General features: G+C 44.8%; 1 protein-coding gene across 1 annotated transcript in view; it reads right to left on the bottom strand.

Moving 5' to 3' along the window:
* The window catches only part of KIF26B (kinesin family member 26B), a 482,574-nt gene extending 456,027 nt beyond the window's left edge, over positions 1 to 26,547 (bottom strand). Inside the window, exons 1-2 of the mRNA XM_065879753.1 lie at positions 26,485 to 26,547; positions 25,259 to 25,660 (exon numbers count right to left, since the gene is read on the bottom strand). Of these exons, the coding sequence (XP_065735825.1) occupies positions 25,259 to 25,660; positions 26,485 to 26,547 (465 nt within the window). The remainder of the gene's footprint in view (positions 1 to 25,258; positions 25,661 to 26,484) is intronic.
* Positions 26,548 to 26,911: the final 364 nt, after the last annotated feature.

Genomic DNA, 26,911 nt, shown 5'->3' with positions numbered 1-26,911 from the left:
CATCGTTCTGGTGCACGGTGGTGAGATTTGACCTCCAGGTGGGACTGCCCTCAGGGACGAAACAGTAGACGCTCAAGCAAGCACCTGGCTCCTTCAGCCCCTGCCAGAGCCAGCTCTCCCTGCTGCCTGCGCCCTCACCTTCGGGGGTCTCCCCGCTGAGTGGAAGCCACTCCAAGCCCACCCCTGGCCCAGCCCTTACTGTAACCCCTCTCCCCACACAAAAAACTGATTCCCCACTGCAAGTCTCTCCTTTTCTCAGCTAAGCGCACAGGATCTGAGGCCATTAAACTCGCAGGTTCTGGAGAGCGCCTGTCTCTGTCTCATTGAAGGGTTGCTGTGCTAATGAGAAACAGGCCCAGCCACTGCCTACATATCCATCACCAGAAGGCAAGGGGCGCGCACACACACACACACACACACACACACACACACACACTTGCGCCAAGGCAAGCAAATCAAAACCAATGGGCCATGAATCCTACCCCTTCGTGTAGCAGGGAGTGAGACAGCATTCACATAGAGGGCCCAGGAGGAGCCTGCCAGGCTGCCAGGCTGCCCCAGCTGCTCACAGGACGTTCATCAGTGTCAGCCATTTGCATTGTCATGTTAACAGCCCAGGTTCTTCATAAGCTTCACACCCCACAGTCCTCTCCCCTGAAAAAAGCCCTAAATAGGGTTACTTAGCACTACTCTTTTATTGAGATAGTGTTATCTTACAGGACCTTAGGGATCAATAAAGACTGCGTTATCTTTCTTTAAAAGATAGGGGGAGAGACCACACCCCTGTGTGTCCATGCAAAAGTTACAGCAGAGCTCTCTGCGAAGCACCTATTCACCGAAGTCCCAGAGAGCGTTAAATGCTTCCAACTGCATTCTATTCAGAAGTAAACATTACCTACAAAAGTCACAGAGAGAATCATCTGAAATCCAGAGAGTCCAGAGGACTGTTGGCCCATCCTGTCAGCCATATTCGCTCCACCGCAGCTGAAGGTACAGTTAAAAGATGACTTGACATACCAGGTGTCCCTAAAGCCCTTATATCGAGCATGAAAGAGCTGAACTGGACCCCCATGCCTATCTGGTGTCTTTGGGGGCGGTAGCTAACATAGGACTTATTATACAACACCTGTCAGGAGTTTCCCCACCTTCTATGCCTTCAACTGCCAGGCTCACATCAAGAGTGTGCGGCTTCAGATACAAAGTACTATGTATAAAATCGATAAACAACAAGGTCCTACTATAGCACGGAGAACTATATTCAGTAGCTTGTAATAAACCATAATGGAAAAGAATATAAAAAAAAATATATATATATATCTGAATCAGTTTTCTGTACACCAGAAACTAAGACAACTGTTGTCTAGTTTAATTTAATTGCAACTATACTGCAATTAAAATTTTTAAAAAGTGCACAGCTTAATCAAGGAAATTAACAGGGGTGGGTGCAGACTACACCAGGCCCAGAGTTTTTGGCTCCTGGAGACAGGCCCAACTACAGCAAACACATGGGGAAAGTTGGGAGGAGGATCCTGGATCCCAGCTGGGACACAGAAAGAGGAGACCAAATCTTATGATAGACCCAAAGGATGCATCTTTCCTGAACTTTCTGGTTCCTTTCCATAGAATATGATACTCTACTTACTAGCAAATTCTGGTATGACCTTCATAGATCTGAAACTACTTCTTCTCAAACAAATTTTTTTTCTTTTTTAAAAACAGTTATTTATTTATTTATTTGTTTGCACCGGGTCCTATTTGCGGCACACGGGATCTTCCTTGCGGTGTGTGGGATCCTCATTGCAGCATACAGGATCTTTAGTTGTGGCATGCAAAATCTTAGTTGCGGCATGTAGTTCCTTGACCAGGGATCAAACCCGGGTGCCCTGCATTGGGAGCGCAGAGTCTTAGCCACTGGACTAGCAGGGAAGTCCCCCAAACAAATATATATATATATATATATATATATTTTTTTTTTTTTTTTTTTTTTTTTTTTTTGCGGTACATGGGCCTCTCACTGTTGTGGCCTCTCCCATTGCGGAGCACAGGCTCCAGACGCGCAGGCTCAGCGGCCATGGCTCACGGGCCTAGCCGCTCCGTGGCATGTGGGATCTTCCCAGACCGGGGCACAAACCCGTGTCCCCTGCATCGGCAGGTGGACTCTCAACCACTGCGCCACCAGGGAAGCCCCAAACAAATATATTTTGAAAAAGAATGCCAATGTCTCACAGGGAATAAACACTGAGATCAAATTTCTCAGGATAAAATTTCACCACTTTAAAATCATGCTTACGGCTCTCCCTTTAACTCTAGACAGGAAGAGAAAGCAATCAGAAGTGGAACAAACAAAAAGAGGCTTTTGAGGAAACATTAATACAATAAATGAGATCTTTGAACTTGGATCATGGGCTCTTTGTTATTTTCAAATCATGGCTGGACTTTCTACAGTTTGCCACAAAATTCTATTTTCTAATTCCTGTACCTTTTTTTAAAAAATAAATTTATTTATCTTATTTTTGGCTGCGTTGGGTCTTCGTTGCTGTGCGCGGGCTTTCTCTAGTTGCGGCGACCGGGAGCTACTCTTCGTTGCGGTGCGCAGGCTTCTCACTGCAGTGGCTTCTCTTGTTGCGGAGCACGGTCTCTAGGCACATGGCCTCAGTAGTTGTGACTCACGGGCTTTAGAGTGCAGGCTCAATAGTTGTAGTACACAGGCTTAGTTGCTCTGCGTCATGTGGGATCTTCCCAGACAAGGGCTCAAACCCATGTCCCCTGCATTGGCAGGTGGATTCTTAACCACTGTGCCACCAGGGAAGCCCCATCCTGTACCTTTTTTTTCCCCAAATCTTTACTTGATGGAATCTCAAAGGATCTCAGCCGATGGAAACTTGCCCTTGGCTGGCATTCGTAAAGAGAATCACCTAGTACCTCAAAATAAAAAGGCAGCCCTGCCTCCTATTCACTTTCCCTCTTCCAAGTTCCCTGTTCTAGGCCTCTGTGTTCATGTCACCACCTCGGCTGAGTCATCCAACATAATCAAGCTCATAGCACAGGTGACCTACTAGCCACCCACAGTGAATGAGCCTGAACACTGCACCCTAAGACCTGGAAAGGAAATGAGTTTCAACCTTCTAAGACTCTTATTTCAGAAATGTACTCGGAGCTAAACAATGTTAACTAAGATTTCATCCTTTCTCAAAACTGTAGAAGGGAAAGAAAACAAAAAAATGGGATCTGAACCTCAGTACTTTGTAATTCATATATATGTCCACTCTATACATTCACATGTATTATAGATTATAGCCATATGCAGCCTATATTCCAGGAATATAGAATTACATCATTGGCATTTTTATATTAACATTAACATAGGTGGTGCCTTTTACAAAAACATTTCTAGAAATTGAAGCTCCATTCCTGGATTTTCCCATACCTATTTCTAGCCACTGTCTAGTGTGTTATGTCACCCTATCCTGCTTCCTTTCTCTGCTGAAATGCACTGGAGTCTGGAGGCTGATTGGTTCCCAGCTGTAATCAAATATATAGCCTTTCACCTCTGGGTCACAATATTGGATCTGGGCCACATCAGCAGCATCTGAAAGCAGTTACTGTACCATCCATGGCCTTGCTTAAGACAAAAGCCACTGTTCTAGCTTTTCATTCTTGTGGGAAGCCTCAACCAGGAAAGGCAGCAAGGAATGAGCAACAGGCCCCCAAAAGAAACTCCCAATTAGCAAGAGTCCACGAGAATGGTTCGAAGGGCGCTTTGCAAGAAAAGCTTAGGTGCTTTACAGTCTGATGGCTGTGGCACCTCATCTGTGGCCAGAGTCATCAGGTATGTTATGCTATGGTACAATTCCCTTCCCTCAACCTGCAAAGTGTCAGACACCTGTAAAAAGGCAGGTATTTCAATAACCCCTGAAATTCCATCCACTCCAAGCAGCACTGCTCCAGAAACGGCAGGAGTCTTAGGCTGTGACCTGAGCTCGCTGGTGACATTGATCAAGGAGTCCAAGGCTAGAACAGCGACTGGCACAGAGCAGATGCTGTATAAACTGTTGTTGAATGGATGGGGAAAAAAAAGCTTCTTGGTCTCTCTTTTGCCTATTAAATGAATTTAAGACAGACTACCCTACATCCAGCAATGACATTCCTTAAAGGGAAGCTGTGAGATAGAAGGGGGAAAGTGGCAATGGCCCAGGACAGTAACCTGAAGAAAGCAACTATATACATATAAGGTTTTATTAACTCATCTGATCCTTAAAAGGTCCATTTGGTCTAACTCCAAAAAGGCAATACACACAAAATGTGTTAGCAAATTTGAAAAAGGGGTGCTACCATTGAACATACTGCTGTCAAGTACCCAAGAGCTAATAAGTCACTTTTTTTGGAGTTTACTGCAAAATGTACAATGCAGTTACAGTAACATATTAGTAACTATTATTCAGGGAATCATTCAATGTGCTGCCCACAAAGATTTATTTGCCAGCTTAATGTGTTTACCCAGTGATGATAACTGCCCACGTAAAACTTTTCAAACGATTACAGGCACAAATAAAACAACTGCTTTGCGCTGGTTCCTGCAGAAGAGAGTAACGTGGGTCCTGCCCATGACACAGGCCCTCCCACATCAAATGCAGACAGAGGAGCTGTCAGGCTCCTGGCTGGCCACGGCCAGTCCCCTTCTCAGAAGGTAAGTGGAAGTAAGAGAAAAGAGAGAAAGGGTGAGGGGTATTCTTGCATCCCTCCTCAGGCCACTCAACCCGCCTCTGCAATACCTTCCCCTCTCCCCCTGAGGGGCTCTAATAGGGCTCACAGGGAGGCAGCACTGCGAAGGGGGTAAGGAGGGGATGAGGACGGGACGCTGACCCAGATACCTAACCTCGCTGAGTTTTCTCATCTGTAAAAGTGGGGACAGTAATCGTACCCCAGTCCTGGGGTGGTTGTGAGGATCCAATGTGTTACTGCACGTAACGTGCTTAGAAGCCTCCAGTGGTTAGATCGACAAATGTTATCGTGTTTACCCTTCAGGAGCCCTTACTGGATGAAATCTCCCTGCTCAGGTAGTCCACAGGGATATCTCATCCCTCAAAACACTATTTTGTGACACAGTTCGTACTGCTATCTGTGTGTGTGTGTGTGTGTGTGGTACACAATGCATAAAATTGATCATTTTAAGCATTTTTCAGTGGCATCAAGTACATTTTCATGGTTGTGCAATCATCACCACCATCTACCTGTAGGACTTTTTCATCTTCCCAAATTGAAACTCCTTATTCATTAAGCAACAACTTTCCATTCTCCCCCTCCCCCAACCAGGCCCTGGCAACCACTGTCCTGTCTCTATGAACTTGACAACTCTAGGTATCTCATATAAGTGGAATTTGTCCTTTTGTGACCAGCTTACTTCACTTAGCATAACGTCCTCAAGGCTCATCCCTCTTGTAGCATGTGTCAGAATTTCCTTCCTTTTTCAGGCTGAATAATACTCCACGGTGTGGGGACTTCCCTGGTGGCGCAGTGGTTAAGAATCCCCTGCCGGTGCGGGGGACACAGGTTCAAGCCCTGGTCCAGGGAGATCCCACATGCCTGGGAGCAACTAAGGCCGTGCACCACAACTACTGAGCCTGCACTCTAGAGCCCGCAAGCCACAGCTACTGAGCCCACACGCCGTAACTACTGAAGCCCACGCGCCTAGAGCCTGAGCTCCACAACAAGAGAAGCCACTGCAATGAGAAGCCCACACACCCCAACGAAGAGTAGCCCCTGCTCGCCACAACTAGAGAAAGCCTGCACGCAGCAACAAAGACCCAATGCGGCCAAAATTAAATTTTAAAAAAATATATCTATATATATATATTCCACTGTGTGTCTATACCACATTTGTGTGTCTATTCATCCGTTGATGGACACTTGGATCGCCACTGTGAATAATGCTGTAATGAACACGGGTGTTATACTGCTATCTTGATGTATTACCTGGTGTCATCACCTGTTAATACTGGTATATAAATCAAATGTTGTCATTTAACCTCTTATAAAGGCAATGTGGTTGGTTACCCTTTTTGGACACTATGTCTGGCAATACTGCATTTCTCAGGGGTCAGGCAGGCCCTCGAGGCTTATTCCTTCTTCATGAGATTCCCTGGAATGCCTCACCTTCTTCACCTTTCTTTCGCTCACCAATTCCTACTCAGCTTATTAGTCTCAACTCAGCTGTCACCTCTTCTAGGAAACGATCTCATTCCACGCCACATCCTGCCATGACACATCTTAAAGGGGTGCTCTGAAAAAGAAGTGGCAGGGCTTCCCTGGTGGCGCAATGGTTGAGAGTCCGCCTGCCGATGCAGGGGTCACGGGTTCGTGCCCCGGTCTGGGAAGATCCCACGTGCCACGGAGTGGCTGGGCCCGTGAGCCATGGCCGCTGAGCCTGCGCGTCCAGAGCCTGTGCTCCGCAACGGGAGAGGCCACAACAGTGAGAGGCCCACGTACCGCAAAAAAAAAAAAAGAAAAAGAAATGGCAACAGTCCAGCACAGTGCCCTGAAGCAGTGGAAGCTGCTCCCTGTCTGCCCCTAACTCCACACTCAGCACTTCGTTTCCATACCCACCCTACCCACCAGGCTGTGAGAGACGCAAGGGCAGGACTGTGTCTTAATCATCTTTCTATCCTCAGCACTGAGTCCAGGACCATATACCTAATGGTAAAGGCCAAAGAAATGTTGGACAGGCAGATGAACGGATAGATGGATAGAGAGATGGATGATGAGAGAATGAAAAATGAATAAACCGAATGTTAATTTTGTGGAATCAATCCTGGAAAAGGAGGTCACCATCTAGATATGTAAGTTTTACTCTTCTCTTCTATAAGATGGCAGTTTGAATACTAACATTTAATGAGTGCCTACTATGTACCAAACAAAACATGCCAACAAAGCAATTTTTTTGATGGTTAATCTTAGTTTTCTATTTTTTAAATACATTGTTTATTGAAGTATAGTTGATGTACAATATTATATGTTACAGGTGTATAATATAGTGAGTCACAATTTTTAAAAGTTATACTCCATTTATAGTTATTATAAAATATTGGTTATATATTGTTGTACAATATATCCTTGTAGTTTGTTTTATACCTAATAATCTGTACCCCTTAATCCATTATTCCTATCCCTCTCCTTTCTGGTAACTACTAGTTTGTTCTCTGTATCTGTGAGTCTGCTTCTTTTTTGTTATATTCATTAGTTTGTTGTCTTTTTTAGATTCCACATATAAGTGATATCATACAGTATTTGTCTTTACCTGTCTGACTTATTTCACTTAGCCTAATGCCCCCCAAATCCATCCATGTTGCTGCAAATGGCAAAATTTTATTCTGTTTTATGGCTGAGTAGTAGTCCATTGTGTGTGTGTGTGTGTATATATATATATAGATATATACACACACACACACACACATATATGTACCACATCTTCTTTATCCATTCATCTGCTGATGGACACTTAGGTTGCTTCCGTATCTTGGCTCTTGTAAATAATGCTGCTATGGACACCGGGGTGCATGTATCTTTTCAAATTAGTGATTCTGGTTTTTTTGGAATGTACCAGGAGAAGAACTGCTGAATCATATGATAGCTCTATTTTTAGTTTTTTGAGAAACCTCCAAACTGTTTTCCACAGTGGCTACACCAATCTATATTCCCACCAACAGCGCAGGAGGGTTCCCTTTTCTCCACACCCTCTCCAGCATTTGTTATTTATGTTCTTTTTGATGACAGCCATTCTGACAGATGAGGTGACATCTCATTGCGGTTTTGACTTGCATTTTCCTGATGATTAGCAATGTTGGGCATCTTTTCACGTGCCTGTTGGCCATTTGTATGTCCTCTTTGGGAAAATGTCTATTCACTTCTCTATGAAGCAATTATTAACACCATTACGTAAGTGAGGAAACCGAGGCAGAAAGCAGTAAGTCCTTCAAGTTCAAGAGCTGATAAATGACAGAGCAAAGATTCAAACCCAGATGGTCTGGCTCCAGGCTTTTAATTACGAAAGTAATGTAAAGCTGCATAACTTCTAAGGTTCCTTCTATGCTCTTGTTCTATGATTATAAAATGCTAACGATTAAAAAGGATATTCTGAAGCCTCCACGAGGTGTACAATGTTAAAAGTAATGGCATCCATTTAAACTGACATATTATATTGACTTTTGCCCTATGTGAGAATTATAGAGGGTTTGGAAAGCCCAAGATCCTACTAAAAAGATGCTAAAATGGGTGCCTTACATGGAGTGATGAACACAACTCCATTTCTTTCCAGAATTATCAGGACACCATTAATGTCTACGCAAAAATCCACCCTGCTTCCTTGTTACTCTGCACTGAATGACTGAAAACCAGGTTCTTACCTACAGCATTTCTCCTCTCACATCAAACTGAGGCAGTCCCAAGCCTTTAAAGGGAGAGATTCCTTTATCATTCCAGACCCTCCTCCATCCTGGATGTGATCATGTGTCACCATCTCACCAAGTAGCGGCGGCAGTGCGGCACCAACTGAGCAGTATCGATTATCAGATGAAAGGAGAGATTAAATCGGAGGGACCAGTGTCTGGGGAAGCAGCCTCGAGTAGCCCTCTCAGTTTTGTTCCGATGGTACTAATAAGTTTCCTCCCTGAATACCTGGGACCGGTGAGTGTTCCCACCTTCTCTTATTCTGCCAGACGAGAAGTGAATGCAACCACGTTAAACCACGCAAAAATAAGGACTTGTTAACTAACAAGAAATTCAAGGCCCTCCAAACTAACCAAGCCATAAATCCTAGACCAAGATCCACTCAGATGTAGAAGCTGCTGGCACTCTGATCCCTGTGGATTTCACTCCTCTAGAGGACAGGAGGCCATGGCAGTGGGTCAGCATCCTGCCACTTCCCGGGACTAATCCAGGCATCACCTCCCACCCCCTACACACTGCCTGCATCTCCTCCTCTGTCACCTTCCCTCCTCCCCAGTGATGCTGTCCTTACACAGCAGTGGTAAGATTTTTTTCCAAAAGGCCAGAAATTTTTGGAGAATTCATGTATTCAAGAAAATAATTACTGTCTACTGCGTAAAATTAATACGATATGATGACTGTGCTCCCAGGGTTCAGAGTCCAGGAGATCCACATGGGCAAAGCAACTGCATAAATAAATCCTACTAGAACCTGACGGAGAGTCAGGAGCCCGAGGTTCTCTGGGTGACCCTGGGCCAGCCTCCTAAACCTTTGCCATCATCCTGCAATCTCCTTCCTGACCACCATAAAGGGGCATCATGCAGAATCACTAATAATGGCAAGTACTCTCTATTTTAAAAAGTAAATTAGCACGAACTACCACCACAAAAATGCCCACAACCGGCAACTTCCTTCCCCAAGTGGATGCTTCTCACAGGAAAACCATGCCTTTGTACTACATTTACCACCCTGGCTGCAAAATATGCTTGTAAAGCCATCATTAGCAGACTCACAGCTGTCAACCCTCCCTGCACTCCCAGCCTGAGAGACAGCTAGCCATCCTTCTGTGCTGAATGCCCTTTTAATTGCACACCCCACTTTATTAGCTGCCTTGACCTCCAATAAAAGCTTCGGCCTAACAACGTCTGAAGCCTGAGACAGGATGTCTACTGTGTCATCAACTTGTAGGCTTCCTGCAGGGCTCCTGCCAAGTGAACACATGCACGCACACACGCACAGCCCGTTAGAAAGACTTCTCCCTAGAAATTTCACAAATAATTACATGAGCAAACTGAGGCGGAAAGAACAAGAGGAGAAATAAAGGATACAGTATCTGAGAACAGAATCAAGGGAGACACGTGGAGGGTGTGCTGGGCTGCAGGACGCTATGTCAGTGCTCCCCTAGGGTGCCTGCAGGCATCCGAGGCAAACAAGGGGCGTGCCGGCCGTTCCTCTGTTCTCCGGCTGCTCCCACTGTGTCTGCCCCCAAGTCCTAATGTGCTCTGGGCTAGGAAAGGCCAAATGAAGGCCTGCTTTTAATACCTATGCTCCCTGAGTTGCGTTTAGACTACAAGAAAAATATAAATTATTGTAGTTGAAAGAAGAGTTAGGGAAACATTTCACAGGAAGCAGACAATTTAAAGAGGCAACCTAGGGGACTTCCCTGGTGGCGCAGTGGTTAAGAATCCACCGGTCAATGCAGAGGACATGGGTTCGAGCCCTGGTCTGGGAGGATTCCACATGCCGTGGAGCAACTAAGCCCGTGCACCACAACTACTGAGCCTGCGCTCTAGAGCCCACGAACCACAACTACTGAAGCCCGTGCGTCACAACTACTGAAGCCCGCACGCCTAGAGCCCATGCTCCGCAGCAAGAGAAGCCACCGCAACGAGAAACCTGCGCACCGCAGCAAAGAGTAACCCCCGCTCACCGCAACTAGAGAAAGCCCTCGCGCAGCAACAAGGACCCATCACAGCCAAAAATAAATTAATTAATTAAATTTTTTTAAAAAGAGGCAACCTAGGCTAGTGCTGAAGGTGAAAAATAAAATTGATAATAACTGAATGGGCCTCGTTGACTCACCATCTTCTACCTGCCATCTCCTTTGCAGACCACAGCATCCAAATGAGAGGATTATTACACCCAAGTCATGGACGTGGGCTGTGTAAGTACTGGTCTAAGTAACTGTGGTATTGTCTAGATATTTGAAGGAGCAGAAAAGAGAAGGAGAAAGCAAAGGGGTCAAAAAGAGGTTTAAAAAAATTAAGATGGGGCTTCCCTGGTGGCGCAGTGGTTGAGAGTCCGCCTGCCGATGCGGGGGACACGGGTTCGTGCCCCAGTCCGGGAAGGTCCCACATGCCGCGGAGCGGCTAGGCCCATGAGCCATGGCCGCTGAGCCTGCGCGTCCGGAGCCTGTGCTCCGCGACGGGAGAGACCACAACAGTGAGAGGCCCGCGCACCGCAAAAAAAAAAAAAAAAAAAAAAATTAAGATGTAGAATTTTTTAAAGAATGATGAGTAAAATGTTTGGAGTTCTGGTGTTTCTATGTTGCTATCCAGGGAGAACTCCCCACAAATTATTTCTAATTCCTAATGAATATGGCAGATGTTTTTTGTTGTTGTTGTTGTTGTTTTTATGGTACGCGGGCCTCTCACTGTTGTGGCCTCTCCCGTTGCGGAGCATAGGCTCCGGATGCGCAGGCTCAGCGGCCATGGCTCACGGGCCCAGCTATGGCAGATGTTTTTAATGGAAGACTATAAGCAGTCTTTATATCTAAGGCAATACTTTTTCTCAAACATCCCTTACCAAATTGCTCTTGTAAAATCAATTGTCCTTTTGCTTGCCCACGTTTATTTCTGCTTCCAAATACAGAAGACAGTAAACAGCTTCATTAAGAAACAGGAAGAATCTTGTGAGTCAATTTATGATCCAAATTCCAAAGGCAGAAATATCAGCCATGGCAATGCCAGTGAGTACCTTCACCTGGATGGCAAAGAAGGGGGGGACACACCTTGGCTGGCTGGGCGTGGGATTCCCACAGGTGTGCCAAGCCATGGAACAGCTTCAGCCTCCAGGTTCAGCCAGAAATCCATCTAAGACTTTGTCAAGCACATCCCTCTAGAATTTGGGGTCAAAGATTGGGCTCCTTAAGACTTGCAGGCTTGCAAGGAGTTTAGAGACCACCAACTCCCTCCTCTCGGTTTACAAAAGAGGAACAAAGCACAGGTGACTCGCCCAAAGCCACAGTTCTAATTAGTGCCAGAGGTGGGACTGCCCCTCAACATCTGGGATGGTAGACAGCCTTCAATGCCTACCGGCCACCCACCCTGTATTTGTTTCTCTCACCCTCTCTCTCGTCCTCCCTCCTACTGCTCCCATCTATGTTATTCCTCCCCCTTCTATCCCCACACTGCCTGGCTTGGTGGAAACAAGTGATGCTCCAGTTCACAGCTGTGGGCCCACAGGGAAGACGTTCAAGGCCACCTCTTCAGCCGCCGTGCTCAGGATCAAGACATCCCTCTAGGAAAAGCCACACAACCGAACCAGGCAAGTGATTATTTTTCATTAGACAATGGCAGTTACTAGTCGTCTGCCTGAATTCAACTGTGTATTTTCTGTATAATTCTTTGGTTAGATAGCTCAATAGCTTTTGGTTGTTGGTGGTGGTGGTGATGGTTTCTAATCAGTTAATAAGTAAGTCTCCCACAGCTGCATGAAACCACCAGGTAGATGGGGCAGGGAGTAGGGAAGTAGTGATTACAGCTCTAAGAAAGCAACCACTATAAATAAGATGATCGTGTTTCATGGGAAAGTGTAGCTGCTCATCACCGCTAATGAAAAGATGGAATTACTTCATAGAAAAATCTCAAGCCCTATAAATTCCTATGTTATCTTAGAAGAAATCCGCAGTTAGCAACTACAAATCCCAGACATCACTCAGATTAGATAAAGAATTATTCAACCTTTACATTTTTCACCCCTGTGGTGGCAAAGTGGACTTAAATTGATTACTCTCAGTTCATGCTTTAAAAATCAAAACATTTTGCGTGTAAGAACTAGCAAAGATTTTTAACACATGCTGTGTGGAGAACTAAAACTTTTAACGAGAACTTTTTGTGGCCAGCGACAACATCGAGCTTAAACTCCATTCAGCAGAAAAGGTGAATAAAAGTAGCCCGTCAGCTGTTAGTCTATAACACTTAAGATATATTTCGATATAGTTCTGCTTAGCAAAAGAACTTACTCTACTCCAGAGCCTTCGGAAATGTTCACCTATAGAGCAGCATAAGGATACCGACTCTTTCTACACAAGCGTTTACGAGAACACTCTCTACCCAGGGCAGCTCCAGCTCCGAGAGCAGGAATATGTGCAGGAAATAGTGCTTGGTGGGGGGAGAGTGTCTTTATTTCCAGACTTCTCCACAGGGCCTGGGCGGAATCGATGCGATAGGATCAGCAAAGTATAACTGCAAAGAAAACTGTCTGAGAAAGATAAAACTGGATCGGGAGGCAGATAAGCCCAAATTCCCAATGTCGCTCAGATCCGCACACTGCATGTGCAGTCACTGGGGCACGTCTGCTCTCCCACACTCGCCGGAGTGGAACTGCAAAGTTCGGTGTGTGCAGTGCTCCCTGGGGGGCCTCTGAGAGGGGCAGGGCTTAAAGGGGGGATTTCCATCTGTGACAGAGAATCTCAACCCATATTCATGGCATCTCAACTAAAAGGAGTAGCTATTTTCATCAACCGAGTTCTCCTGGCTCTGTGGAGCCACCCTACAAATGAATAAATAAGTAGGAGATGCTTTATTCATTTGGAGGTGAGGAAATGGGAAAGGAGACGAGCTTAATGGTTCCACCTTCTCTGACAACTGCTTTTCTGTTTTGGTGTCAGATCACTGACAAAAGGAAAAAGAAAGAGAGAGAGGGAGAGAGAAAGAGAGAAGAAGAAAGAAGAAAGGAAGGGAAGAGAGAGAGGGAAAGGAAGGAATTGTCATAAAATTCAACTTCCTGTGGGGCATCCTTGGAATAAAACAGAAAGTGATGGTTGGATACCATCTCACAATTTCACCAGCTCCTCACAGCAACCCTGGCAGGGCCCCAACATTACCCCCATTGTATAAATTTATTTTATTTACTTATTTCTGGCTGTGATGGGTCTTCATTGCTGCACGCGGGCTTTCTCTAGTTGCAGCGAGCGGGGGCTACTCTTCATTGCAGTGCGCGGGCTTCTCATTGTGGTGGCTTCTCTTGTTGCGGAGCACAGGCTCTAGGTGCATGGGCTTCAGTAGTTGTGGCACACGGGCTCAGTAGTTGTGGCTTGCAGGCTCAGTAGTTGTGGCGCACGGGCTTAGTTGCTCTGCGGCATGTGGGATCTTCCCGGACCAGGGCTTGAACCCATGGCCCCTGCATTGGCAGGCAGGTTCTTAACCACTCACCACCAGGGAAGCCCACCCCCATTGTAAAGGTGAGAATAACCAGGTTCAGAAAGGCTAAGTGACTTGCCCAAGGTCACACACTTGGTGATGCAGCCTAGTTTTGCACCCAAGTTGTTGGCCCCAGATCTTCATGTTTTAAGGTCATAAGAGCCTCAGAAAATGAATCTCTCTTAACCTCTCATTGTCTTCAACAACTTTGAGCTGCCTCAGATGTCCTCACCTCTCCATCACTCCTGGACACACTGTCATTGCTTGCCTTTCTCTAGGGTGCCAGAAACTTCTAACAAAGATCCCCAGTGACCTCCTATTTACTGATTCAGTGGAAACCTCAGTCCTTACCTCCTTAATCTCTCCAAGGTATCTGACCTTTCATCACCCCTACCTTCTCAAGCTCACCCCTCCCTCCGTTTCCATGATACCACTTTTTCTTATTTTCCTCCCCCTTTTCTGGTCTCTCCTTGAATTGTCTTCCTGACTCCTCAAGGCTGCCTGTCCCTTCAATGTCAATGGGTCCCACAGCTCCACACTTCACCGTCTGTCACTCTACACGTCCTTCGGGGAGAGCTCACCTCATCTGTGGATTCCACCACCTTCCTCATGCTGACATTTCCCAGATCCATGGCTCCAGCTCTGAATCCACTCTAGAGCCCCACTGGACCCCACTGGAACATTCCATCTCAAGCTCTAGAGAACCCAAACCAATATTAGGATTCACACCCATCCTTGAAAATCAGACCCACCATAACAAAAACCCCCTCTCTGCCTGTATTCTCCATCTCAATTAACGGCTGCAGCACCCTCACACTTGCCCTAGCCAGAAATCTTCATCCTCTCGCTCCTGCCCCATTTCTCAGCTGCCAGCCGCCAAGGGTTTTCTATGTACAAAATCCGTCAGGGCCAGGCTGCCTCTTCATTCGCACTGCTACTGCCTCAGTTAGGTCTGCACCATCTTTCACTGAGGCCACGGCGAGGGGTCTCTCCACTGAACTCCATGATACGTAACTCTTCGAATCCAGTTTCTCTCTCCCTATCAGAGCAATCTTTCTTAAATGAATATCTGATCACTTCACTCCCTTCCTGAAAGCCCTTCAATGGCCACCCAGACTATAGGATAATATCCAGATTCTTTAGCCTACGAGGCCCTTCGTCCTCTCCCTGCCACCTCCCCAGCCTGTCACTCACCCATGCACACACTGCACTATGTCGGCAACGCACCACTGCAGTTCCCCCAGGATACTGAGTGTGCATAACCTCTTTGTGCCCTAATGCTCACCATTCTCTCTGCCCGGAATGTTCACATGCTGAACTCCTACTCACTCTTCCAAAGCCAGCCCGAGCCTCACCTCTCTTTGCTTCCTAGCAGCCTCCACAGCCCATGGTCCAGCATTTAATATGCTGGACCCTAACTCTTCGGTTCTTTGTCTGTCTCTAACACTAGACTGGGAGTTGCTCCGGGGCAGGAATTTTTAGTCTTTTTCATATCTTGGTTATAATGTGGCATAGTACCATAGATGGTACATGAGTGGGAATCAAAAATGCTTATGGCATACGAATATGAAAGCAAAAACAATAAATAAAATATTAGCAAACTGAATCCAGCAGCATATTTAAAAAAATACATCATGACCAAGTAGGCTTTATTATGGGAATGCAAGGATGGTTCATTATTAGGAAAGCAATGATAATAATTCACAATATTAATAGATCTAAGGAGAAAAATCATATGATCATCTCCCTAAATACTGAAAAGACCTTGGCAAAATATAACACCCATTCCTGATGAAAAACAGTAAATAAAATAGGAACTGATGGATACTTCCCTAACTTTTAAAAATATATATAGACCTCAGTCCAAAAGCCAAGATCTTACTTAGTGAGAAAAACTGTACATATGCCCACCATACATTACCATTTAACATTGTGTTGGAGGCATAAATCAACGTAACAAGAGAAAACTATCAGGAATAAAATTAGCAAAGGAGAGGAGTGATGCTATCTCTATTTGTAGAAGATAAATCCTTTTGAAAATCCAAGAGTACCAATTTAAAAACTAATGAATACAGTAATACAATTTAATAATAGGATATAAGATATACATGTAAGACATATATAATATCCTTCTTATATATTAACAATTATCAATTAGAAGAAATAATGGAAGATAAGAGCTCCTTTATAATAGCAACAAAAAGTATTTTTAATGCCTAAAAATAAATTTAACAAGAAATAAAGCCTCTACAAGAAAAACCTTTAAAATTGCTGAAAAGTAGATGTGTTCAAATGGAAAGACATTCCATGTTCTTGGGAAGGAGTCAACATCATAAAGATGCCAAATATCCCTCAGGTTAATGTATAAGTTTAACATGGTCCCAATTTTAAAAAATTTTATGGAGTTAGGCAAGTTGATTCTAAAGTTCATATGGGAAAATAGTCTGGAAGAATAACCAGGAAACTACTAGAAAGGAAAGGCATTGTTTGGGAAAGAGAGAGAGCCAACATTACCACGTACTAAAACATGCTCCAAAGCTTCTGTAACTAAAATAGTATGGAATTGGTATGTGAAAAGACAGATAAATGGGACATAACAGAAGGTCCAGAAGTAGACCCAAGTACTGAAAATCTGGTTTATGATAATGGTTATTTCAAATCAATGGGGGAAAGATGAATGTTTTAATAAAGGGTTTGGGGACAACTGGATAGACATTTAGAAAAAGATAAAATTGATCTATACCTCTCATTATACACCAAAATAATCTCCCAATGGATCAGAGATCTAACTATTAGAAAGGAAACCTTACAAATATTCAAGGAAAACATAGGTGAACTTCTTTAAAACCTGGAAAAGGTGGACAGACAACCTTTCTAACCATAATTCAAAATCTAATTTTCTTAGATGGGTTCTAGAGCATCCCAAAGGCAACGGGAAGCAGGATGATGAGTACGAACTGATTCACTATTCTAATTAATATTTCAAAAGCAATTTAGGAATAGAGATATATTGCCAGTCCTTTTGCACCTACACAAATATACTTTTAAGACATTTCTGATTGGTGCATTTGAGTCTGAAAGATCAACGGGAGCCCTTCCTAAACAGTGCTTCTTTGCCACAATAAGACCACACAGGAGATTTTTTTTAAAAAAGGAAAGATTTTTATGATCAGCCAGTGACTCAAGATACGGGTAAAAAGGAAATTAGTTTTGCATTCCTGAAAAGAGACTGGAAACCCTCACAGACACCCGCGTGCACGTGGTCTCTGCACTAGTCTCTGCGGGGATGAAACAGAGTGGAGTCTGGCAGCCCTGCTGACGTGGCGCAGAAGGTCTAGCTAAAGAACATGTCCTCTCAGACAGTCTCCACGGGTCCCTAGGGCAGGGCTTTTCAGAAAGGGTTGACAACAGCCTCAGCCAAGTGAATATAAATATAAGGAAGTTCCTTTGCCCCCTCTAAGCAAATTACTCAGCTCAGGGTCCTGACCACCTCACATATTTTCCCCCCATCCTGAAAGTGAAGTTACCAGGAAAAATAACCACAACCTTCTCCCTCAAGCAAGGGTCTCCACTCAGGCAGTTATACTAATAGTGTAATACCCTCAATGGCTTTGGAGGGGGAGAAGCATCCTTGGATTTCTCTGTTCCTTGCATCTTTACTCATGCTTCCTTTTGTGACCTGAACCACATCAATCACCTGGAATTCCAGGGTAAAGAAAAGAAATTGGGTTCATCTTGATTTTGCTACATGAGAGTTTATGAATGTATGTAAGTGTGTGTGTATATATCAGTACAGTGCCTAGCACATTCTAAGGATGATAATTGTTAGCCACTTGTAATCATCATTGTTATTGCCATCACCATTATTATTAGCTGATGAATGGTTCAGTTTGATCTGTGATATAATGCCAAAGAGCAACTGATGTTGCCTATTTTATTGACTTAATCCTTCTAAATGCCGACAAATTACCAGGCTCAGCCATTTAAAAATCACATTTCTAATGCAATAATACTATCTGCGATGAGTGTGGAAGAAATTACTACAGGCCAGGGATTTTTACAAAGTGAATTAAATCACTATAAAAAAAGACCATGGGACTTCTCTGGTGACGCAGTGGTTAAGAATCCGCCTGCCAATGCAGGGGACATGGGTTCGAGCCCTGGTCTGGGAAGATCCCACATGCCCAGAGCAACTAAGCCTGTGCGCCACAACTACTGAGCCCACGTGCCACAACTACTGAAGCCCATGCGCCTAGAGCCCATGCTCCACAACAAGAGAAGCCGCTGCAATGACAAACGCAGGCACTGCAATGAAGAGTAGCCCCCGCTCGCCCCAACTAGAGAAAGCCCAAGCGCAGCAACGAAGACCCAAAGCAGCCAAAAATAAAAAATATATATACAATAAAAAAAATTTTTTTAATTAAAAAATAAAACTGGAGCTTTCCTCCACTGTTGAGCCCTGGTGTGGTGGTGAAAAAGAAATGCTAGAAGAAGGTGGAATCAGGGAGATGCCCTTCCACCAGGGAACTAAGGCTCTTGAGAAGTCTGTTTTGCTGGAAAGTAAGCCTCTGTTATGGAAAACACTTTCAGCATATTTCAAAATGGTTACTTTCCTCTCTTCCTGCAAGAGTTAGACCCTGAAGTCAGTAGGGCCATCGGCAAGGAGAAATAAACACAAATTTGGGGAAGCAAGGTAAAACTTGAACCAGTAAGGATGTGCTGGAACCCACAAGGATAGCCTAGAACCCTCCTCAGTCTCTCAATACCTAGACATCTTCACCTTCAGTGATAGAGATGTTCCACAGGACAGGATGGTGCCCTTCATCATGAAGCAAAACATACACCTGGTCCAGTAGTTGGACGGTCTTAAGAAATCCATCAGGAAGTAGAGGAGCCTAGTTGCTGCCTCATACCAATGGCAGAAGAGACAATTATGTGATGAGCTATAATCTTTCATGCCCTGCACTGACTCTTCAAGATTCAAAGAAGAATGTGTCTGCTGCTTCACTTCCATCTTCAACGTCTCAAACTATCTCTGTTCCCTTCCCTACAGGGAGGAGAATTCTGGGAAATGTAGTTGACTCAATACAAATCCACAATAGTATCCACAATAGAATGTTTAAAGCCATATGATGCTAGTATTGGCTATTCACAGTAGATTGAAGTCAGAGTTGAAGTAGTGTCCATGAGACCACCAGTTCTACTTGGACTTGAGTCTTTAACTGCAGGGAGTTTAGGGGTTCTGAAGTAAAGGTCAGTGTGTGGGAGAATAGTGCTAGTGGGAAGGTTAGGATAGTGGCTAATAAATAACCTATCCGTGACCACAAACTTAACAACTCATATGACTATGTTATTAGCACACGTAACAGTTCAACCAATACTTTTTGGATGAAGGATGAATGAACGTCCCAGTGATCCTGGTGTTTAATAGAATAAGTGTCTTTCCTGTTCATTGCATCTTCCAACTAATTTTTACACCTTTCTCCTTTTAAACTCCTAATTTAATATACTGTTTCTAATGTACTTGACATTGTTTTTAAATTAACTTATATCTTGTGGTGAATGTACTTTTCAAAAATTCTCCAGATCACAAACTCAGTGATAATTATTTGAATGTATTTGTTTACTCAGTAAGTATTTCAAATAGATTAAAATATCAGGGAGATGTGAGGAATCTGAAAATACTTAGTGCTTTAACTTGATTATATATATGAACTAAACTAATACGTTAGTGTTTGATTTGTTCATTTTATGCTAATTTCTGTTTACATAATTTTGTAAAAAATTTTAAAAATCAGTATTTGTTACATACCAAAATAATTTTACATTCTCTAACTTATATTTTTAAGATTAAAATTTATAATTTTGTCATTTTATGTAAGATACAAATTTTACATCTATAAACTCACAAAATATTTATATAATAAATAACCATGTGTTTCTTCTATTCAGATGAATGTCCCAATTCAGTGCTTATATAATTTAATGTTTTGTGATAGTAGCCTAAATATTGTTTTTTCTAAATTCTGAGTTTGATATTTATACTATATAAAATCAAAAGATAAAATTTTCTCAGGAGGAAGCTAAAGTTGATTTGACCCTTAAATCTCATTTTCTTCCTAAAACTCTAGAGAGTCTAGTTCATTAAAAGTTAAAAAAAAAAAAAAAAAACTGACCCTGTTGGTTCACAATTAAAAGTCTGGTAGAGTGAAATGCGATTATGCCATAGCTTACTAAGCCGTAAAGAAGATATTACTGCTCATATGTCTCTACTGGGAGTGTTTCTATAATACCTAAAATGTTTGAGAAATGTTTCAATGATAAATGCTACTGGACTTTTTCATTACCGATATTATCTATTAGCTGATCCCTTATCTAAAATATTTCCGAAATGGAAAAGATTCAAATGAAGCTTTCTGAAAACAGCCATGTGTTCATAAAAAGATTTCCAATAGACTTTTCTCATAATTGATAAGTACTTAAAATTCAGTATCTATTTATAAAGAGTCTTACATTGGCTTCTAGGGGATCTTTTAAATGGAGTTATTTTTTCATACCCCTGTTTTTGAACTGAAAAAATATGGGAAAAAAATATATATATATATGTGTATATATATATTCCCAAGTCTAGACTTACTTGGGCCCTGGCTATTTAGAGTCTACGTTTGGTGTTCTTAAACCCCCTGACACATTCCTTTCTTTCATCTCTGTGATTCCTGGCCACTCTTCTCAGTATGTCTGGCTAATCTTCCTGACATTTCTGGGGCATAAATGGACCCAGAATATGTGACCAGGGAAAAATTCAGCTAGGAATGTAGTTCTGTACTGTTTTTTATATAAAAGATTTTCTTTTATTGATATGGAAATGAATAGATATCTGATAACCTTCTGCCAACCTGGAACATTTCTACTTACCCCAGGGAGTTCTTTGGGGCTGATGTTTCATAGGGCTTACACTGTCAATTCAAAAGTTCTGTAACAGATCTCGAAATGATCTAGGATAGCCCCAAAATGGGAGATTCGTTCCTTGGCCCGCATTTCTGGCTCCGTGCCTTGACTGTGTATAAAACAGGAAAGATGCTCTGGCCAATGGATATGAAATGGTTTTATATTTACACAGTGGGACACTACAATGGGTAAAAGGACTGATTTCACTTAAAATCCCAACACTTTACAAAACCACATTCTTTCCTTTTATCTGACCACTTCCACTTACTAGCCCTAGAAAAGAAATGATATAAACCCAATAAGTACTTTTTTTTACTGACTGAAGTTATAAGTCAATCCAAGTGGTTTACAGTCTGTCACCAGGCAAAAATCTTGACTCACTCAGGTGAGTTGCTGTTTGAAAGGTGGGATCCAGAGCATCATTAAGAGTTATGTGAGCTCACAGTTGTCTCTTCTACATTCCTCAGTCTGTTTCATTCCTAAATCTGCCTTTATTCTCTATCTCTTCCAAATCCATTATCATCTTTCTCTATGAGTTCCCCCCAAATCTGTATCTCTTCCCATTTCCTGCCTCAGTCAACATTACCCCACCCACCCAGTTACCTAAGCTAGAAACCTCCGAGCCGTGTAGCCTTCTGCCATGAAGTCTCATTCTCCAGTGGACACATGACTAGTACTGAGAGTGTTCAGAACTGGGTGGTCCCGCCTCAGGCCACTAGAGCCACTGTCTTAACTCCTGGGACCAGTCCGACTCCCCTGCATGGGCCCGCCAGCACTTTACCTCCCCTCCTTAACCAACTGTTTCAGAGACAAAACTGGGGGAATTCAACAGTGCTGGCTACCTACCAGTGGGCATGATGTGAGAATTCATATGGCAAAATGATATTTGGGAAATGTACTGATGAAATCAGAAACTGAAAGTGGATAACATTTTGCAAGAAAAGCCCTAAATTCTGTAAAACATAAATCCCATAGAATCTTGTCTAGTTAATAATCATACACCTCCACATCTTGGACTTCCCTGGTGGTCCAGTGGTTAAGACTCCACGCTTCCACTGCAGGGGGTGCGGGTTCGATCCCTGGTCAGGGAAGTTCCGCGGTGTGGCAAAAAAAAATAAAATAAAAGATAAACCTTCACCTCTTTCTCTAAAGAATGGAAGCACTTTTCAAGCCTCATCTAAAATATTTTTTTTGACATTCTAATCATTTAAAAGATCCTCTAGGGTCTGAATCATTTTTTCCTTAGTGTATTAATGGGAAAGTTAAAATACAGAGGAAAACTGATTTACTCACTGTCAAAAAATAAATCGGTGGTGGAGAAAGAACTAAAACCAAATCCCCCCTAAAATTATAAGGTTCCTGGATGTACCATTCTGCCTTTGACTTTTAAACGCCTGCCGAGGAGACTTTTAATACCACCTCACAGAATGTAATACTCTATGTAAGAAAAGAGTCCCCAAATACAGCTAAGCATCTTAAGTGAATTACAAAGATGATTTTTGCTAATTACCTCTCAAAAACATGCCTTTATCTTCCAGACCCTTACTCCTCAGGGCAAACTACATGTTGGAGTCACAATGACCTCTCTTGTTCTAATGAAACTTAACTCCTTCTGTGCCTGAGGGCTACGGAGGTCCACAGTTTGCTCATAAATCTGGCTCAGGGAAGAATAAAGGCCTTGTGTTGGAGTTACGTGGGCCTCCATCCATGGTGCTTGAGAGAACACAACATTTGTTTGGTTAAAATGCTGCAAACTTTAAAAAAAAATGCTGCAAACTTTAAAGGTGTAATGGAAATATTACCTGAGGGTACCAATACTTAAAAAAGAAAAAAACCCTAAAATTATTATTCCCAGAGACAGGCAGAGGATTTGTAGTTAAAATCGTGGCCCCATACCTTATTACTAACAATGAGGTCATCTGAACAACCCTTGTTTCTGGCTAAGTCTTATGTTCTCCCCTGCACCACATGTCATGTTTCACTGTGCTACATCACATCTTAAACTCCAGGCAAATTCATGTGTGCACTTCAAGTGACCCCATGTGACTGTCCCCAAGACTGACAGCTCTTCTCTAGATGTGCCTGGATCACTTTAAATTGGTGTAGAGCACTGAGGTTCCCCAGATCCAACGTTTCCTCTGGAGCCATCACTCTGATAATATAATCAGTTTCCCAGCATCACTTTTATTTCATCACATAAATAAAATTGCCAAATATATCAAGCTGCCTCCTGTTGCACTGTGAATGAATTTCCCAGGCTGCTTCAACAAAGCCAAAAATCTACTTTGTCACATGACTCCACAAAACATGATGGATGCCTTTAAGTTTCAACATTTGTTTCTTCTTCCTATAGATTTCCTTTCCTCCCTCCACTTTTATGAAAAGAGTATATTTTAATTTACCTTGGCACACACGGAGCATTCAACAACACAAAGAAGTTACTGTAAGAACAGGTCCGCAAGAATGTTCTAGAATAAACTGGTAGGCTGCAACTTACTAGGATTGCCAAAAATATATCTTTAAGAACCAAAGTTCTTGGGCTTCCCTGGTGGCGCAGTGGTTGAGAGTCTGCCTGCCAATGCAGGGGACACGGGTTCGTGCCCTGGTCTGGGAGGATCCCACATGCCGTGCAGCAACTAGGCCCGTGAGCCACCACTACTGAGCCTGCGCGTCTGGAGCCTGTGCTCCGCAACAAGAAAAGCCGCGATAGTGAGAGGCCCGCGCACCGTGATGAAGAGTGGCCCCCGCTCGCTGCAACTAGAGAAAGCCCTCGAGCGGAAACAAAGACCCAACACAGCCTAAAATAAATTAATTAATTTTTTTAAAAAAAGACTTAAATTTTAAAAAAAAAGAACCAAAGTTCTTCAAAATTTATCAGCTGGTGTAGCCTGGTTATACAGACTTACAGCATCCCACACTCTTCCTCTGTAGCACTCACCGCAAATGGAAACAAATTATGAATTGTGCATCTTGTGGTTAATGTCTGTATCCTCCATTAGAATATAAGCTCCATGTGGACAAGGGCTGTGTGTACCTGTTACTTTATTGCTGTGCCTAACACAGTTCCTTGAGTGTAATAGGTAATCAAATAATATTGATAAACAATCACAAGAGTAAATAAATCTGTGAGTGAAAAGAGTGTTAAATCGGAAGATATGGCATGCAAGAGTGAAATAAGCTTTTAGAGTCCCTGAGATTTACTTTTAGGGGTGTCCTGACAGATTTATTATGAAACTACGAAAATGGCATACTGACAACAATCTACAAGTTAATTATTCTTGAGATAAATTCGGGATTCATAAAACCAAGTCTCTTGGTGGCAATTTTCCACATTTAAAATTTTACAACTCCTGCGGGTATCTGTTTAATTTAACCCTTGCGTATGAAAAGATCAATGTGTGTATATTTGGATAAGCAGAAACGGCAAGCAGATGCAGCTATTCCTAGACTCCACTACTCAAAATCACATTTCACTTCAAAAGTCACAGAAGTATAAACCAGAAAGTGCCACTGAACAGGGTCAGAATTCTCTACAGCAATTCACGCTGTTTTCTTGATATTCCTCTCTAAGCACTGATAAAAAACTCTTTGAAGTGAAAGAGTAAATATTATCATTTGATAGTACTTAGACCGAACAGTGCAAATACAACTGCATTGTGTTCCACTCTGGGGACACACACAACGCTGGCAGGGGTGCCATGGAGGAATCAACGTGCTCAGCACTGGTGCAGGCAGGAGGGAGCCCCGCTCAAAGAACTACTCACCCCTTAATCTTCCTCTGAGGTTAGGGGGAAATGCTGACTTTCCAATATGTGTTTCTGTTTTGGTAGCCCTGGGAAGGAAGGCTCGCGAATAGGCAATGGGAAATGCCAACTCCTAATTATCAGCCCGCTTTTACTACTCCCTCCGACATTTTTGTAAATGATCACGGATGGGGGTGGGGAGAAAAATCTAAGGAGTCGCCCCGGTAGGGGGTCGCGGAAAGGAAAGAATCCCAGTAGCTGGTGTCAGCGTGTCCCCGGCCTGCGAGGCGGCAAAGGCCTGTGGACGCGCGGGAAGAGGGTCTCGGGCGAAGGCAGCACCGCGCGGGACCAGCGGGATGGATGGGCGAGTCCTGGGGGCACAGAAAGGGCACTCTGAGGAGTGGAGGGCAGCAGGAAGAATAACCTGGGCAGCCCCGGTGGGCGGCGAGGCCTGGAACCGCGTACGCACCATCCAAGCACTGCGCCCGGGGAAGGTCTGGCGGGGGAGACGCGCAGGGTCGCCTCCGAGGCCGGGAGCTGACCCGGCTCGGCCAACGCCTTCTCCGGAACCGAGCAGCGCAGAGCGCTGCAGGTCCCCCGATCCACGGCCGCGGCGAGGCGCGCAGCTGTTGCCCGCCCAGCCCTGTCCCCGGCGGCGCTCACCTTGCCGGGAAAGGGCCCCGGGAGGAGCAGCTTCAGAGCCTGCCTCTTCAGCTCCACCAGGCGGGCGTTGCAATTCTCGCACCAGACGCCGCGGTCCGATCCGGGGGAGGAGCCGCCGCCGCTGCCCGAGCCCGGGGAGCCCGTGCCGAAACCTGGCGAGCCGCCCAGGGAGCCAGGCGAGCTGGTGCCAATGCCCGGGGAGGCGGGGCCCGGGGAGCCCGTGAAGGAGCTCGGGGACGAGGTGCCCGAGCCGGGGGACGGCGTCCCCGACGAGCCAAGCGCCGAGCCCGCGCCCTCGGGAGTGGGGCGGCTCCCGGCGCGCGACTCTTCGTATGCTTTCCGGTACCAGCTTTCCGGGGAGAAGGGCGCCGCGGGCTTGGTGGGCGAGCAGACTTCATTCACCTGCGGGGGAGACACACGGTGTCAGGGGCCGCAGGGCGGCTGGCTCCCGCGCCTCTGCCCAGGGCCGCCCTCCCGCCTGCCCGGGGACCTGCGCGCCACCGAGGACCCGGCCAAGCGCCCACGGGCTCACGTTAGGGGCCGCTCTGAGCCCTGCGGCCAAATCTGCCTCCCTATGTCTGGTTAATTGTGTTTAAGTGAATCCCCGTCGCCCGGGTGACCCCTGCACCGGTTCCCAGGAGGCGGCGGACTCCTCTGGTTTGGAGGAGAGGGGCTCACTCGCTCAGGGAATTTCGATGATTTCTGCAGAGGAACCCACGGATTCAGCTCCCCGCGCTTTTGAATCCGGCACCCACCCCAGCAGGAGCTCACTTTTAAGATCCTGGACGACGGGGGGCGGGAGGGGGGGGGCTATGACTTTTGGATTTTTATTCATTCAGGGCAAGGCCCTCCGGATCTTGAAGGTAAATGAAAGATTCTCCCGCCTCCAGGAAAACGGTCCCTTAAGAACAGCAGAGAAATCGTGGGAAACCCTCCCTTTCGGCTTAACTCTGCTTAGAAGTGCAGGAATGCTGCAAAAGTTAGGGATGCGGGGAAGAGAAGGAACGAGAGGGCTGCAAAAATTCCGAGGGCAAGGCGAGTGCGCTGGCGTCGTTGCTGGCGGACCCGCCTCCGCGCGCGCACGCCGGCTGGCCCAGCCGAGGCGCCTCAGCAGCGGGAGGAGAGCTCGGGGCCACCCTGCCCTGGCTGCACGTTACCCGGAAAGGGGAACCCTGGCCGGGAAGAGTCCGGTAACGCGTCTCCGCATTATACCCATCACAACTTACCCCGTATTTCTTGCCCCTGGTGGAGACTGCAAGCCTCTCTTTATTCCCAGCTACCGAATTCATGGTGGCTTTTCCAGAGGAGAGTGTCTAAATGTTCCACCAACGCTACATCCAAAAGGTCTTCCAACCCAGAAGGGTGTCCAGTTGTAGGGGGCTGTCTCTTGGCCCTCAAGGTTTCTTAACTGAAGGGGGCGGGGAGATAAAAGCAGATGGACCTCATAAGTAACAGCACTAATTTGCGGGAGGGTTGCAATGCCTGGTTTATTCTTCTCTTCAAATAATGCGTTTCCTCCTCTTCTGCCTTCTCCAACCACACGTTCTCTTTTCACGGTCACATCCAGATAATTGGCGTTCTCCTCAGCCTAGTGAGTCCGTTTTCCTCCACGAGGGAAAAGACGAGTACAATCGGGGCACACGGCAGCTGCAG

Source organism: Phocoena phocoena, chromosome 1, assembly GCF_963924675.1.
Source record: "Phocoena phocoena chromosome 1, mPhoPho1.1, whole genome shotgun sequence".
NCBI lineage: Eukaryota > Metazoa > Chordata > Mammalia > Artiodactyla > Phocoenidae > Phocoena > Phocoena phocoena.
The sequence above is the reverse complement of the archived record's forward strand: the minus strand, read 5'-3'. Positions and strand labels throughout refer to the sequence as shown.